An 18,025-nucleotide genomic window follows, 5' to 3' on the forward strand; every position below is an offset into this window, starting at 1 on the left:
GTTTTCATTGATGGACAGTCAAGTGATGCACCGAAATTTGTATTTATTTTTTTAACACCAACGTTTTGAACCAGTGAATGTTACCACATTTTAACAAACACAGCCAAATTAGCTTTGAAATAAGAAGTTTTTTTTTGATTTTTTGTTTTATTTTTCATGGCAAATCTTTTGTTTTTTTGAAAAGTGATTGTTGCAAAGTTATGCTATTTAGGCGATCATGTTTGAAGGTATGCTTATTGCATGGAACCCTCCAAACATTTGAAAGTGACTTTTTCACTCCCTCCCAGAATAGTCACTTTTTAGGTCCATTTGTATGATAGTTTGTAGAGACTTGAAGATTTACAACAACAAAATACATTACTGTCGGAATTCTATCATTCATGTTTCGCTAATTAGTTTCTCATAATCAACTGTTATTGCAACAAATTTAAAAATAGATTTTTTGTTGTTGTTTTGGACGCTTACCCAAAAAACCCCAAACAAGAGAATGTATGTTAACTTAGCCTTCTGTAATGAGGAAAGGCCGGTAGCACAGAGGGATAGCATACGCCTCACAATTGTAAGGTTGGCTGTTCAAATCCCAGTCAGGGAAAATCATTGCAAATAAAATCTTCGATTAATAATCTTGATTTGGAAAAGAAATAAATTAGAAAGAGAAATAAAAATTAGCCTCACCTCTAAAAGGTAAAAAAAAAACATTTGGCAAATAAAAATTTATTTTTATAAATGACGTTGATAATCGAATTTTACACTTTTTTTTAGTCCCTATTTAGTCACTCATGGGTATATATCGCCAAGTGGCACGTTTTCTCCCGTACCGAGACACTAATTAGAGTAAAAAATGATATCGCCTGAGATTGTTTTCAACTTCCTTGAGTGCAGATTTAGTGACTCGCACGATAGAAAATGTTTGGAGGGAAATAACAAATACATGACATGAATATCGTTTTATACGCTTAAAGGTTGTATGCAAAAATGGTAGATGTATTGCGATACAATCTCTGTAAAGATTTTAGTACATAGTATTAAAACATTAACCCAATAGTAGCAATGATAAATTTATTTTCTCTTTGCAGCTAATTAATTCGAGTGCTAAGAAGACCAAAATTGTTTTTTTTTTGAGAATGTATGATAGTTGGCTTGTTTGTAGCAAAATGCCCTCCTGAGAGGACATTGGTAGTCAATGGAGTCAGTCTAAAGAAAAACCCCCAATGAATAAATTATAAGAAGATAAAGCAATCGATACTTCTTTTGGTGGAGCTGGTTGGGGATTGAAAATGAGCCATATCGGTTCATATTTGGTTATAGCTCCCATGTATACCCATCAACCGAAATGGCTTTATAAGCCCCTAGAGGGCGCAATTATCAACTGATTTTGCTCAAATTTTGCCCGTTGACTATTCTTATGATTTTGAACTTACGCGAAAATTTTGTTCCAATTTATTCTATTACCCGATATAGCTCCCATATATACAGATCCACCAAGTTGACTTCGCAAGTTTTATGCCACTTTAGGCAAATCGGTTAATAATTGCGCCCTCTAGAGGCTCTATAAATCAAATAGGGTGATTATACTAAGCGTGAATCTTGAAAGCCCAAATAAATGTGACCGAACAAAACTTAAGTTAAAATGGAATATAATTGCGCCCTCTCGAGGCTCTCGAAATCAAATCGGGTGCTAGTACTAAGCGTGAATATTGAAAATTATTCGTAGGTAATTTCATTGCTGTTGAAAATATCTCAGCACTTTTTTTTTTTCTATAGGACGATAGTTGGAACTTAGTTTTGCTGCTGTGCTTGGCTTGCCATCTAAACTTTATGAAGGCTTATAAAAGGGAAATCGCTATTTCATTGGCCTTAAACTTAATTGGATAACTCATTGATATGACAAAAGTTTCCATCCCTTTAGAACATATATATTGTGGCATGATATCCATTGTAAAGTGAAACTATCGTTGCAAAAAAAAACTAGAAAATTAAATTAATTTTTAAAAAGCGCCTATTTTTAGGATTAAAACTTTTTGCATTACATTGTGAAAAACTAAACTACAGTTTTTGATTGCATTACCCTCCTCGCCTTTCGCCTCTTCTCGTGGGTTTTGTTTGGAAACTTTCCATTACAGAACTTTCCTGAATAGAGTTAAAACTAAAACTGTTTATGATTGGACCATGAAGGAAATTGCATTTCAGCTCTGAAATGATGTAGTGTGGTGTGGGTGCAGCCGTTTCTTTCGATGCTGATTGTTGTTCCCAATCTGTTTTGCTGGGAAATTGATGCTTAATACTCTTCTCAACTAAAAGTTTTTCGCAATTTCCTTTGCTTTTTGCATACCCATGGCGTTGCAGCGGGATATACGCTTGTCTATTCTGGGCTATAAAAAGATAGGGGCGATTGGAGGTATGGTGTTTCCATAAGATTGCTTCCCCTGCCGTTTCAATGGTCTCACTAATGGCTTGGAAAGGTCTGCTGCAAAGAGGAATTTCAATGAAGAACCTTCCTGTTCGTTTGCATTCGTTTGGTAGCTGAATCAAATTCCGGTTATGTGTGGTATACTGCATGAAGTCAGTTAGTCTTTTGTCTTTCCCCCACACCCTAACGTAGATTCATTCAGAGTACATTGAAATTTGTTTATTTCCATGGCTTTTAGTAGGACAAAAGAAATGGTGTGTGAGGCAGAAGCGTGCTCCTTGATTTCTTCTTTGGATGTTTTCTTTAGAACTGCTGCTGTGTGGCTATGCTGGTTTAATACTTTTATGATTTGAATTGGAAAATGTCCTGTGTGTTTCCTTCTTAGCTGTGCTAAAAATAACACACCCCATAGAAATGCGTACATCTAAGCAACGTTGAAAGAAACACTCTCACAGGAAGAACACATTTCAAATTGAAATCCCTTTTAAATTTCTAAGCTAACGACTTGCCTATGTTGCATGAGTGTGGGTGAGTCATTCTAATCACCATTAGCCCTCCAAACATTTTCTATCGTGCGAGTCACTAAATCTGCACTCAAGGAAGTTGAAAACAATCTCAGGCGATATCATTTTTTACTCTAATTAGTGTCTCGGTACGGGAGAAAACGTGCCACTTGGCGATATATACCCATGAGTGACTAAATAGGGACTAAAAAAAGTGTAAAATTCGATTATCAACGTCATTTATAAAAATAAATTTTTATTTGCCAAATGTTTTTTTTACCTTTTAGAGTGAGGCTAATTTTTATTTCTCTTTCTAATTTATTTCTTTTCCAAATCAAGATTATTAGTCGAAGATTTTATTTGCAATGATTTTCCCTGACTGGGATTTGAACAGCCAACCTTACGATTGTGAGGCGTATGCTATCCCTCTGTGCTACCGACCTTTCTTCATTACAGAAGGCTAAGTTAACATATATTCTATTGTTTGGGGTTTTTTGAGTTAGCGTTCAAAACAACAACAAAAAATCTATTTTTAAATTTGTTGCAATAACAGTTGATTATGAGAAACTAATTAGCGAAACATGAATGATAGAATTCCGACGGTAATGTATTTTGTTGTTGTAAATCTTGAGATCTCTACAAACTATCATACAAAAGGACCTAAAAAGTGACTATTCTGGGAGGGAGTGAGAAAGTCACTTCCAAATGTTTGGAGGGAGGCACTGAAAATCACGTCGAGTCAGATTAGTTTGCATTAACGATTCAACATGATTTCATGGTTTTCACACTGATACCATACAACACAAATAAACATTTACCCGATTATTAGGTTGAGAGAGACTCTCTCTCTCTCTCTCTCTCTCTACCTACCTACCTAATAATCGGATAAATGTTTATTTGTGTTGTGTAGTATCAGTGTGAAAGTATGAGAGTGAGAGTAGAAATGGAGAGGGAGCCAGCATACCATTAACGGTATTTTTATGCATATGTACATGTGTAAAGCTGATATTATGATGTGTCTAAATGTGTGTTCGATGGAACAAAAGCTCGATTTAATCGAAAAAGCTGCACATTTATTCCAAAATCCATTTGTCACATTAAATTTTTCGTACATACCACACGGTGTGTACCACCTTCAGAGTTGATATTTTTGAAATTACATATGACAAGCCTTATGGTGTAATAGCAGCTTAAGTAAGATGGGCTCAGTAGAGCCTGCAGCATATTAATTTCTTATATTTAGTTGTTCACTTAGACATTCTTTCTTTGTCCTAGTTAGGCCTTTAAATGTTTAATCATGAGGTTATTAGGGCACTTACCTAAAATCCAAGCTCAAATTTCTTTGATGTGTTGATGTCCTTTTGGGGGGATTTGCTCCGCCTGCTGCCGTTCCCGATTGGCCATTTAGACCGGCACAACTACCCGCGGCACCGCTCGCTATGCTCAAGTTGGGTCTACCATGCACCGAGGGCATTGAGTGATTTATGAAACGACTCAGGCTCAGACGTGGCTTCGAGTAGCGTGTGTGTTTGGGTGTTGTGGTCGCCGAATTGGCCGCCACTGTCTGTTGATTGGGTGGCAATGAGGCCAGACTGCTGTTGCTGTTAGGCATGATGATGGGCAATGTGACGTTGCTGGTTTTGAGGAAAGCCGGAACGTACTCTGCGTCCGTTGCGGCATTCCGAATGACCATGGTGGGCGATGAGGGTTGCGAGTACTCGTTGCCGGATACATCGCAACCGGTGGCAGATGATGAACACGAACTTGGACCGGAATTTAAAAGTGCCAAAGAATTGGTGGAATTGGAAGATACCGAAATTGACGATGACAGTGATAATGATGTATTACTACTCAGACTCAAATTCAGACTTTTGGCGGGACTTGGATGTGTCAGTTGCAGTTGTGAGGTGGAAGTCGAAGCGGAAGTTGCAGCGGCTGCTGCTGCTGCTGCTGTGGGTGCTATGGGACTGTGAACAACCGTGCTGTTGCTCTGATCGCTGGAGCTGCTGCTGGTGGTGCTGGTACAGTTGGCGGTCGAATGCTCCGATTCATCGTCCTCAGCTTCAACCAAATGCTGCGTTGGACTATTGCTTAAACTCTGCTGCCCATTAGTGAGGGCGGTGGCACAATGCTCCTCCAATGTTTCGTTGCCATTTTCCAAGGCCGTCGCTGAAATATCGCCCAACAACTTGCTGCCATTCATATTGCAGTCTGTGGCATTCGCTGGCTCAATGGGCGGCGTCAATCTAAGCGTTTGCAAAGGAACATGGTCCACAACATCAATACCATCGGCCACAGCTGAGGGCGACACTGGCACAACCGGTGTCACCGAGGCCGGTCTAAAGTTCAGCATATCCGTTTCCAGCAAGTCGTCTGGCATTACCACCGGCGACAACAGCTTGGTGGCCGTATCGATTTCTCGTATATGCCTCAGATACTGATAGCCATTGTCCTGGGCATTTATGGCGGCCTTTTTCTTCGACGATGAGTTATTTAAGCTGCTCGTGATCATGCTGAGGTTGTTGTGTTTTTCATTGGGGGCGCTGATGCCATTTTGTGTCGCCAAGCCATTTTGGCTGGAGTTCTTTTTTGTTTTAAATGCAGATATAACGGAATTCATGTTGCTTGAGTGGGTGTCTTGAGTCTTCGATGTGGTGCTAGAAGAGCAATGCAGTCAACAATGAGAAGAACACACGCACACTGAGTGCCAATGAGTATTGTTTGATAATGAGAATTGATAGTAGTCGTCTTCCTCGTTTGCTGAATGCACTCTTCTTTGTTCTCTTGTTTATGTAGGTGTTTCTCTTGCTGCAGTTTTGTTGGTAATGTGTTTTGATTTCGATAGGTTTTTTTTTTTTTTTTTTTGATTGGTGAGTAGGGAAAGCAAGTGGAAAGGTTTCAGAGCGAAAGTGAGAGAGAGAGAGAGAGAGACAGAGTTATTCTGAGAGTAGTAGTCTTATGCCATTGTTACGGAAAATCACAACCTTACGTTCTAAACTAATTCGCATTGAGTTCAACATGTTTATGACTTTTGCTTTCGGCTCGTGCACGCTCTTCTTCTACCAAAATCAAGACATTTTGCCAGCAAGCTTTTGAGTAAATCAGTTTCGATAGCAGCAATCTTTATGTGGTCTGATTACTGATTGGTGTGAATAGATCCATTATTTTTTCAATGCAGACAAACCACACTGTAACGAGAGAAGAATGCAAAAATTTTCAATTAAAATAATGTGAAAAAAATTAAGAAAACCGAAAATGTGTAGGCGCATGTTAAAATAATATCAAGTTATTCATTGTTAGAAAAGTAAGTGACAGCGAGTGGGAAAGCCACTTCGAACGAGCACCGATATATCTCAAAATTAAATTGCACTACAAAAACCTTGGGATTTTATTGCAAAAATGCGTACGAAGGAAGTGAAGAGGCACATTTCAAAACGAAATGAAGATATTTTTCTAGGTGTGGGGATGTCAGAGTTCTCATGGAAAATAGTTTCAAATTGCAAATGTGTCCAGCAATAACGTACGGAAAAGAATGTTTAATGGAAGGGGAGATATAAAAGGGGGAGGAGTTTTGTTTTAACTCTCAAAAACTGCGCCAAGTATAGTGCAAATCGGTTCATAACCTGATATAGTGCTGTCATATAAACCAATCTTGGTTCTTGACTTTTTGAACCTCTAGAGGGCGCTATTTTTATCTGCATATAAACTGAATTTGAGTGAGTAAGTTCTAACCGATTGGGCTGAAATTTTGCACAAGGAGTTTTTGTTTTGACTTTCAACAACTGTGCTGCTAAGTATGGTTCATATCGGTTCATAATATGATATAACTGTCATATAAACCGATCTTCGGATCTGATTTCTTGAGCCTTTAGAGGGCGCATTTACCATTCGATTTGGATGTAATATTGCACTTAAAATGTTGGTATGACTTCCAACAGCCGTACCAAGTACAGTTCAAATAGGTCACTAACATGATGTAGCTCCCATATAAACCGATCGGGCAATTTGACTTCTTGAGCTACTAAAAGGAGCAATTATTATTCGATGTGGATGAAATTTCGCACAATGAATGAATCTCCCATGACTTCTAACATACGTGCTAAGTATGGGCAGAATTCGTCTATAACCCGATATAGCTCCCATATATAAACCGATCTGCCGTTTGCACTTCCCGAATCAGTCTATATTCTGATATAGCGTAGCAATTCTCATACACTGTTTGCCTATGAAGAGATATCGGGCAGAGAACAAAGTTTTATTCCCTTTTGATATCTACAAACCAAAAATGCATTTCCTAACAAGCATTTCCTTTCCTTTTTGTTATTCAAGCAATGCCATGGGGCGGCCAAAGTATGTACATTAATTAGAGTACTACGCACCAAAAATTATGTTAATAAAGTAAAAGTTTTGCGAAAATAGGTAATTGAATTGATTACATTAACATGTTTTGGTTGTTTATTCAAGTGACAACATTAAATCCCAAGGATACCAGCAGTTAAAGAAGAGAGCAAATCTCAAAACTTCTCATTTCCCTCCAAAAAAACGAAAAAATGACATGACACAACCAGAAAGACACGAGAAAGTCAGTCAGTCAGTCTGTCATCAAAGTCTTAAGGAGCGATGTACTAGCCATTTGATTGAGACTTGGTGACGGCGCCAAGCTGCTGCTACTACTGTCTGTTGTGACCATTGATGGTAGTTGCCATGGCCTAGTCGGTGGGCTGGTCGGTCGAACAGACTTGGTGACGGAATGTTTTTTTTTTTCTCTTAAAATATCATTCGCTTCATTATGGGCTAAACATTGTCATCTCGCAAAGCCCACATTGTTGATGCCTAAGGAGAGCTTATGGCAGCTGACTCGGTTGGTGCTCGTTAACTGGGCCCATATTCGGTAGAATCTGACGTCTTAGCTGACGTTGCGATAACAAGAGGAACAACCAAACAGTCATAGGTACGACTACAACCTGCTGTTGTTATGGCCACCATCGTCGTCATTGACATTATCATCGTCATTATCGATGAGGGCGGGGGCAAGGTGGCAGCTCGGGGCCAAATCATATTTGCCTAAGGCAGTGACTCATTACCGCGTCTACATCGACATCTGCTGCGTTGTGCAAAAGGTTGTTCTGGCCGCCAAGCATTTGCTTGCGCCTAATTTAATATTAAATAATTTGTTGACAATTTTCATTGTTTTTGTTTTGATTGCTTTCATGTTATGCTAGCTGTGACTGTGCCTGTGCCTGTGTATGGTGTTGTCCTTGGCAATGTTCAGTTGCTGCCGCTCTTCTCGTCCCTGCATACAAGGGTCAATTTCTCCATGCGCCGTTTGTGTTTTGCGATATCATTTCAACGAGAGTCCTTTACACAGGAAGGTTGTTACGGCGTAACACTGTCCCTGCTATTTGACATGGGATGACAAATGTATTTCTTTGAAATCTTTGGGGTTTATTTGCCATTGACTACTGTGCTGTTGGACAATGGATACAGGAGTGATTTATTCGAATTTATTGATGAATGGTCATCAATAAGTGAAGATTGGTTGGCAACAGGCCTGTAATATTTATCCAATTCATAAGATTGATTGGCATGGCTAAAGAGGTGGGCGAAGACAAACAAAATTGAAAAATTAAATGCCATAAAATTGATAATGGAATCAATGCCACAGATAACAACAGTGTCTGCACCAAACTGCATAAAAGGTCGAGAAATTTTATGTAGTAGCGAAAAACAATTACATGGCGATATGCACCATCTTTGGCAGAGATTTCCAGAGTTCTTATGAACAAGTTTAGCAAAGTCGAGAAAAATGTTGTGCACCTGTTTTTTCCACTAACATTCTTAGTGTTAAAGTCATTGTACAATTATAGAAGGTAGCGTCATTTGCCCAACAACAACGAAATCCACGATACAACCCTGTGGGGATGGGGGTAAAAATGTCCACTCTTCTGTCAAACTTCTATACACTGCCAAATTGACATGAAAGTTTTGAAGTTGCCACATGCAGCAGAAAAAAGCAATAAAAAGGCGTTAAGTTCGGCCGGGCCGAACTTTGGATACCCACCACCTCGGGTATCTATGTAAACCACCTTTCAACAAAATCCGGTGAAAATTGCATACCTTATGTCCCATAGCAGTTATATCGAAATATGTTCCGATTTGGACCAAATACTAAAAAGTACAGTACTATATCTAAAAATATCCCGATCTGAACCATATACGACACGGATGTCGAAAAGCTTAACATAAGTCACCTAAATCACATTAAATCGAGATATCGGTCTATATGGCAGCTATATCCAAATCTGGATCGATCTGAGCCAAATTAACGAAGGAAGTCAAAGGGCCTAAAAGCCTACTCACTGTCCTGAATTTCAGCAAAATCGGATAATAAATGTGGCTTTTATAGGCCTAAGACCCTAAATCGGAGGATCGGTCTATATGACAGCTATATCCAAATCTCAACCGATCTGAGTCAAATTGAAGAAGGATGTCGAAGGGCCTAAGACAACTCACTGTCTCAAAAATCAGCAAAATCGCATAATAAATGTGGCTTTTATGGGCCTAAGACCCTAAATCGGCCGATCGGTTTATATGGGGGCTATATCGAGATATAGTCCGATATAGCCCATCTTCGAACTTAACCTGCTTATGGACAAAAAAAAAAAAAAGAATCTGAGCAAAGTTTCATCTCAATATCTCTATTTTTGAAGAATGTAGCGTGATTTCAACAGACAGAGGGACAGACGGACGGACATGTCTAGATCGTTTTAGATTTTTACGCTGGGTTGCCGAAAAAGTAATTGCGGATTTTTCATATAGTCGGCGTTGAAAAATTTTTTCACAGCTTGTGACTCTGTAATTGCATTCTTTCTTCTGTCAGTTATCAGCTGTTACTTTTAGCTTGCTTTAGAAAAAAAGTTAAAAAAAAGTATATTTGATTAAACTTCATTCTAAGTTTTATTAAAAATGCATTTACATTCTTTTAAAAAATCCGCAATTACTTTTTGGGCAACCCAATATATACTTTATATGGTCGGAAATGGATATTTCGATGTGTTGCAAACGGAATGACAGAATGAATATACCCCCATCCTTCGTTGGTGGGTATAGAAAGGGAACAAGTTGACATCCTCAATGCCAAGTACAGCCAAAAATAAAAAATAAAAATTGTATGTCGGCTGATCCCTTGGCTTAATCTTATTCAGTGAATCCTAGCTACGTACGGAAGCTATTGAAAAATCAAAAGACACATAGATCTTACAGAATATGTAGGTTAATAAGACCGAACATGTTGGCTGGACAAAAGCAATTTTTCAAAAATTTTGCTGTCATTCTAAACATTCTTCCTCACAATTTAAAAACTTCCATAATTCTTTTCAAAAAGTTTATCAATAGCAACTGACAGCTGATGCTCGCAGTATTTTCGTATTGGATATTGCATCGCAAAGATTTCTTCACGACTTTTCCACCCGCGTCTTGTTAAAAATCTGTTGACGTTTATATTCAATGCTGATTTAAGGCGGCTTATCAACAGAGCACCCTAAAAAAAGTGCGTGCTACAATGTGATTTAAATAAAAGATTTCCTCCAACGATAGTTTTTGGCAACTTTTGTGGCAAAAACGACACAAGAACAACCAGCAAAGAATTTATTTCATACACCAAAAGCAACATTCTACCACATTTAACCCACACGCGTGCCTGATAACAGGGTTGGCATTCTTTCTTAACTGACTCGTCGCCCCCCTGAGCTATGATGGCAAAGAATTGTTAACACTTAATCTCAGTGGCATGAGTACGAACGATCAAACGTACGAACGAACGAACAAACAAACGAGTGAGGTCTATGAATTGCCAACGAGTAATGGCATGCCAACTTCAAATCGCATTCTTGGCATGCTGGGAAAATTCATATCTCGAACAATAGCTAGCAAGAAGAAAACCAAAAACAGACTCTCAGGCTTATAGCAAAGAATGTACGAAGAAGTAATAAAAATGGCAACATTTAACCCATAACCTGAACTCTGCCAAAGTTAATTTGCCATCGTTTCAATTTGTCTCCTCTCCTGCGTTTCTCCAAGGTTCCTCTTGCTTAGTGGATTCTAACTAAGCCGCATTGTTTCCACCTTTTATTAGATTTTGCAATAGCAGGTTAAGTCTCTCGCGTCAATTCCCAGGGAAAAAACGGGAGGTACATAACCAACAAACATGCCATTAATGAAGAATACATGGTGTGGTGTTTCCTGTCTTCTTCGTTTTATTGTCATTTAAGTGTTTCAAATGTCGAAGAGAATCAATTGAACCTTGTCGCAGTGCAATCAGTTGGAATACTTGTCGCCAACTAAACTAAGAACATTGGTAAAATGTTTGATGCCATTGTTGTTGTTGGTTTTGTTGTTTTGCACTTAAATTAATTGAAGATGAAATTCAAGCTCATGCCACGCTCTTGGTTAAGGGGGGGTTGTAGGGGCGAGGAATTAAAAAGAAGACAAAAAAAAAAAGAAATACAAATACGACAAATTTATGGCGTTTTGGCCCAGCAGAAGAATCTTTGAGTGGAATTCATTGCCATGAAGAATAGAATTTTTATTGCTGATAATTATACCCTCCACCATAGGATGGGGGTATATATATATATATATTCTTGATCGTCATGTCATTTTAAGTCGATCTAGCCATGTCCGTCCGTCCGTCTGTCTGTCGAAAGCACGCTAAAATTCGAAGGAATAAAGCTAGCCGCTTGAAATTTTGCACGAATACTTCCAATTAGTGTAGGTCGATTGGGATTGTAAATGGGCCAAATCGGTCCATGTTTTGATATAGCTGTCATATAAACCGATCTGGGATCTTGACTTCTTGAACCTCTAGAGGGCGTAATTGTTGTCCGATTTGGTTGAAATTTGGCATGACGTGTTTCGGTATGACTTCCAACAACTGCGCTAAGTATGGTTCAAAACGGTCCACGTTTTGATATAGCTTCCATATAAACCGATCTGCTATCTTGACTTCTTGAGCCTCTAGAGGGCGCAATTCCTATCCGATTTGGCTGAAATTTTGCATGGCGTGTTTTGTTATGACTTCCAACAACTGTACGAAGTATGGTTCAAATCGGTCTATAACCTGATATAGCTGTCATATAAACGGATCTGGGATCTTGACTTCTTGAGCCTCTATAGGGCGCATTGCCTATTCAATTTGGCTGAAATTTGGCATGGCGTGTTTTGTTATGACTTCCAACAACTGTACGAAGTATGGTTCAAATCGGTCCATAACTTGATATAGCTGTCAAATAAACCAATCTGGTATGTTGACTTCTTGAGCCTCTAGAGGGCGCAATTATTATCCGATTTGGCTGAAATTTGACACAGTCACTTTATCTATAACCTATAACAAATGTCCCAAATATTGTCTGAATCGGTTTATAGCCTGCAACAACATCGGTCTATAGCCTGAAACAGCACAACAGAGATACCGGGAAAAGAACTCGACAAATTTGATCCATGTTGGAGGGTATATAAGATTCGGCCCGGTCGAACTTAGCACGCTTTTATTTGTTTTTTAGTATTTAGAGCGCACAACAAGCCGATTAGTGACTCAGGTGTATGTCCATAGTGGCATGGGGCGGATTAACATCCGCACCCTCTTTTCAACCCAACCTAACTGCAATTCTTATCCGATTTGGTTGAAATTTTGCACAATGGCCTCTACTATTGTCTTTAACATCCAAGCCAAGTATGGCCCGAATAAGTTCATAACCTGACATAGCTCCAATATTATAGCAATTCTTATTGGTTATCTTTTGTTTGCCCATAAAGAGATACCGGGCAAAGAACTTGACAAATGCCATCCATGGTGAAGGGTATATAAAATTCGGCCCGGCCGAACTTAGCACGCTTTTATTTGTTTCATATAAATGCCATATATGATCCACATCAGTCAACTTGGGCCCGGCTGAGCTTAATGTATTTTTCTATTGGAAGGAATTTAAAGGAAATCCCTCTCCTACAATGTCACCATCTAGCGATTTATGATGGCATCATTACTCAAATTTCGCTTTCTGTATGTACCACCTCTACCACTGAAGCTAAAATCGCGATACACTGTTTATTTATAAAAATTTTTTATTATTTTTCTTTATTCGACATATAATAAAAAAATAGTGGTTTCAATTTATTTGGAAAAGATTTAACACTCAATTATTTTTGTTACCTTTTTTTATTTTTTTTTCTTTAATTTGGAACTTTTTGCCTACTTGCAAACTACAATCTGTGCACAAAATCAAAAAAAAAACTTTTTGCATTTATTTTTACTTATAATCTCATCAATGGAATTATTTTCAAAGTTTTTTTTCTGTCTGTCTGTCTTCCCAGATGATTTAAATGACAAAAAAAAAACAAGTATAAAGGCATTAAGTTCGGCCGGGCCGAACTTTGGATACCCAACACCTCGGGTAAATATGTAAACTCCCTTTCGTCACAATCCGGTGAAAATTGGATTACTTATGTATCCAAATTCGGCACGGACATTGAGTTGTCTGATAAACATAAGTCACTGGTGAATTTTGTATTTAAAATTTCAACAAAATCGGGTAATAAATAAAGCTTTTATGAGCTTTATTCCCTTAACCGGCATATCGGTCTATATGACAGCTATATCTAAATACAGTCCCACTTTTTCAAATTTCAGCCAAATCAGTTAAAAAATAAAGCTTTTAAGGCCATTAGACTCTTTATCGGCAGATAGGTCTATATAGGCTGTAGAGTGATCACAACAGACGGACGGATAGACAGACAGACACACGACACATTCATACCCATATTGTGCCCATCAGTCCTCTTTTGGTTTTGGGTGGCGTTTTTGGTGTAAGGGGGAGGGTCAGCCACCATCCGATATCTAAAAATGATATAACCTATGTCTCCTTTTCTAGATTCTACGGAACAAACAAACAAATCGAGTCTCATATAGTCCCCATTTGGGGGGTGGGGTGACCCCCCACACTTCGATCTGATTTTGTATGCCAGATTCGTAATCTACTCCCGCATACCTTTTATTTAAGCCCGATATTGATATGGACGACCAATTTGTCTGTTTTTTGATATTTTGGGGTTAGGGCGTCTTTGTAATACCTTATTCGTATTCTACTCTTCAATATCTTTCATTTGATGTCCATATTGTCTTTATCGGTCCACTTGAGATTTTGGGTGGTATTTTTGGGCTAACGGGGAGGAGGGCCCACCCCCTTCCGATATCAACAAAATATAAAGCGTGTTTCTTCTTCCTGAGCATATTCGTAATCTACTCCCGAATACCTTTCATTTGAGTACCACATTGTCACGATCGTCAAATAAACCTACTTTAAGGGGTTTTGGGGCTGGGGCGGCCCCCCAGGTACTTGGACCCAACTTTACTTTATGCAATTCGTACTCTACTCTTGAATACCTTTCATTTCAATCCCATATTGTCCCGATCGCTCCACTTTTATTTTTGGGTAGAACTCTTGGGCTAAGGGGGAGGGTCCGTCCCCCTCCCGATATCAAAAAATTGTACAGCCTATGTTTACTTCCAGACCAACCTAAACAATCTGTGAAAATTTCAAGGTAATCGGTTCAGCCCTTTTTGAGTCTATACGGAACAAACAAACACAAATTGAATTTTTTATATAAGATAGGGTCGGAAATTGATATTTCGATGTGTTGCAAACGAAATGACTAAATGAATATACCCCCCTTTCCACGGTGGTGGGTATAAAAATGCAAAGGAATAGATTTCAAAGCTGCTACTCTATTTCACACAGACGGAATGTTGTCTACTAGTATGACATACTCATGGCTCATGGCTATTTTCGTTATGTCCATGGCCAGTCAGGCATCAGTTTGAGAAGCTTCATCCATCATGATTTTAATTAGCGTTGAAATGTTTATCTTTTGGGAAGAGAGTTGTTTGTTTCGTCCTCAGCGAAATGTGCAAATGGGATTGTTTGGGATTTTGTACAAAAAAAAAAACACACACACACACAAATATTCCGAGAAAACAAATTATTTGTAAAAAAAAGCTTAACATTTTTACGTTCTTGCCCATTTGTGGAATTCCAGATTTGTTTTTATTGTTCGAAAAGTTTAATTTTAGAAACGAATGAACGAGCACACGTGTCTCACATACAGGCAAACTATCGCATATTAGAATGTGGGTTGGTTAGGTTGTTTTTTCTGAGGCTGTCTTGCATGTACGAGAAAAAAAGTAATAATTTTTTAAAAATCAATAAACCTGGGGCAAATTTTAGTGTGATTTATCTAACAAAAACTTCATTTTCAATGCCTGCCTTTACTGTTTCAGACGTCTTGGTCTGTGCGAGATACTTGTCACATCACCTCTGAAACACCCTTTGCTTGGTTGCCAGCCATCCATGTTCCATCTCTAAATTGCTTTTAAATTGATATTTTTTTTTCGTTCACTCGTTCACTCATTTAGTCATTTATTAAAATTATTCTTTTAACGACTCTTTGCCATGAACTTGACTCTAAACGTTCTCGGATGCTAGCCCACCCATATGGCCGTTCTTCCGTTCCACCTTACGTCTGTTCCTAATGGTTCTCCAAGTTTATGTTGAAATTATTTTCAGATTTTTTCCCATCTTGCCATCGAAAGCATGTGCGGAAATATATACTCACGTCTACATATAGACATTCATATATTAATAACACCAACATTGATGTATAAATGAATGAGTGTGCTCACAAATTGAATATGTATAATAATAATAATAATAATTATATATTTATTAGAGATATTTTACAAGTGTTGCTTCACATGTGCAAATAAATTATGAAAGATTTGTGTAACATTCCAGCAGCTTGGCAATTAACGTAGAGCATGACGTAGGAAATATATTTTGTTTACTATTGCTCAACATAAAATGTATGCCACGATAGATAAACCTCCATCACAGCAAAGGGTGATATGATTAAGAAGCATTTTTTAATGGTCTTAAGTACCACCGATGCCTACCAAAGACATGTTTCCCATGGCCACAACACATGGCAAATTATGCCGCCGTTAGTGAAAGGTTCGCCACCACTGAAAGATGTTTTGTTTTTATCAGGGATTTGAGATCAGGAGTTTTCACGATTCACATTGCCTAGGTCAAATATTTGAAACACTAAAACACAATAACGTCGTAAAACCGCCCTCTACCGGCGATATTGACACAAACGAGCCATAACATGAAAATAATTCACATAGGCAATTTAATGGTTCGTTAACACGTAAAGACAATTAGTCCAGTATAGTTGTGCAATTTTTGTGAAATTATTACTTTTTTCTTCAACAAATCTAGCAATTAAAGTAGCAACGTCCATGACTCATGTTGAAAGAATTTTAATTAAACTAACAATGGGGAAAATTATTTGCAAATTTTGGTCATTTAAAAGGGGAAGTCGAGTGACAAAGAAAAATATTTTACCTCACATTTGTGGCAACGGCAGACAGTCTTTTATGGAAGTGCAAACTAACAGAGGCTGAAGTTAATCACTATCGGAAAGGAGTTTCAATTATAGAATGATCCAAATAATGGGAGTATGCAAATGATGGAACTTTTTGAACGAAAAATCAGCTTCGCCGTTCGAAGCTAAGCTAGGTTGGGGTTAAGTGGCAGTCTGCCATCAGACTCACTTAGACGTTTTCGTCCATTGTGATGCCACAGGAACAAAAGAAGGAAGATGCCTTCTAGTTCCTACCGTTGAACAATCCAGATCGCTTTATAAAGCCCAATAACTTGCCATCGTTCACATTGACTAAATCAGACAGGTTCTCAAAGAAATGAGAACCTAAAGTGGAACTGATGCTGACTGCCAGTGCGGGACACACACACAGAAGGTGTCCTCACAGCTTCTGCAAAAGTCGTTACTTCAGTCTATGAGCATGTTTTTCAATTAGACAGTGACCTGTCATGACGGACACAATGACTGAGACGTCTGTTCTAGCCAGTGACAGTAAAGCGGTAGACCTTTTCAAATCTAGATTAGGTCACATGGTAGTTTTGGTATGCTCACAGTCCCCAATTTGTGACTATCTATCATACGTTGCCCTTCGGGTCTGATGCTGAAAATTTAGTTCACATGTTGCTAGAGGTATACCCACAGATTCCAGTTTCCCTGGAAAGTGCAGATAGTTCCGAGTCTTGCAAACTCATCTACTTTACAACTAGGATATATCTGTGGCCCGGCACCCAGAATATTTGAATATTGAACTGTTCAGTTCATGGGCAAATTTGCATTTACTTTTTATCAAAAAACGACTCAGGCAATGTAATCCACACTGCCTGGAACATCGGACATAGTATCAAGGATAACACAGTGTCCGTAGCCGCCACATGACCAAAGAGAAAGCTCGCTTGGCCTCACGGCAGTCGCATTAGTTTGTCTAGCCACAATGTCCAGAGGCATTAGATGTAGCATTAAATTTAGTGGATCCGATGGTGTTGTCCTCAGTGCGGCTGCACAAACAAGCCATCCTTTGGATCCGGTTGACTATTGAACAGTAGGTGGACTTTTGAAGCGTCGTCCACCAAACCACAACACCATAAAGCATAATAGGTCTGACAACTGCAGTATATACCAATGCTTGACGCGCGGTCTAAACCCCCAACTTTTGTCAATGGCTTTGTTGCCCTTTCCAAAATGTTGGATTTGAATTTCAAATTCCTGTCCAGCAAAACATCCAGGTATTTTGCGCTTTCTGTAAATGGAACATTCTCTCCTCCCAAGGAAATAGGTGCCAGTGTAGGCAACTTGTAACTCCCGTTGAAAAAAAACTACTTCAATCTTGCACGTATTTACGCCTAGACCACTTTCGGTAGCCTACTTCGCTGTCGCACGTAGAATTTCCTGAAGTATATCCCTAAGAGTGCTGAAAAATCTTTCGCCTCCGTGTGGTAAGGATTTCCTGCTTTCGGAATGAAAATGACCTTTGTGTCCCTCCATCCCACAGGTAAATATGATATGCTGATATAAGCAGAGTATATCTCCCTATGTCAAAGAACCGGTCTATCAGACATAGCTTGTAATTCAACTGGTGATACAACATCAGGGCCTGGCGACTTAAAGGATTCGAAACTTC

The 18,025-nt window shown here is 38.7% G+C and overlaps 1 protein-coding gene across 2 annotated transcripts in view; it reads right to left on the reverse strand.

Annotated features, from left to right (window-relative positions):
- LOC106090024 (phosphatidylinositol 4-kinase beta) overlaps positions 1 to 18,025 on the reverse strand; it is a 213,254-nt gene that overhangs the window by 88,803 nt on the left and 106,426 nt on the right. Inside the window, exons 2-3 of one of the 2 annotated variants that reach the window (XM_059361175.1) lie at positions 5,903 to 6,101; positions 4,233 to 5,721 (exon numbers count right to left, since the gene is read on the reverse strand). In XM_059361175.1, coding sequence (XP_059217158.1) covers positions 4,233 to 5,533 — 1,301 coding nt within the window. In that variant the 5' untranslated portion in view covers positions 5,534 to 5,721; positions 5,903 to 6,101. Of the gene's footprint in view, positions 1 to 4,232; positions 6,102 to 18,025 lie in introns of both variants that reach the window. The other variant, XM_059361176.1, reaches the window with a different exon arrangement.

This window comes from Stomoxys calcitrans, chromosome 1 (genome assembly GCF_963082655.1).
Source record: "Stomoxys calcitrans chromosome 1, idStoCalc2.1, whole genome shotgun sequence".
In the NCBI taxonomy this organism is placed as follows: domain Eukaryota; kingdom Metazoa; phylum Arthropoda; class Insecta; order Diptera; family Muscidae; genus Stomoxys; species Stomoxys calcitrans.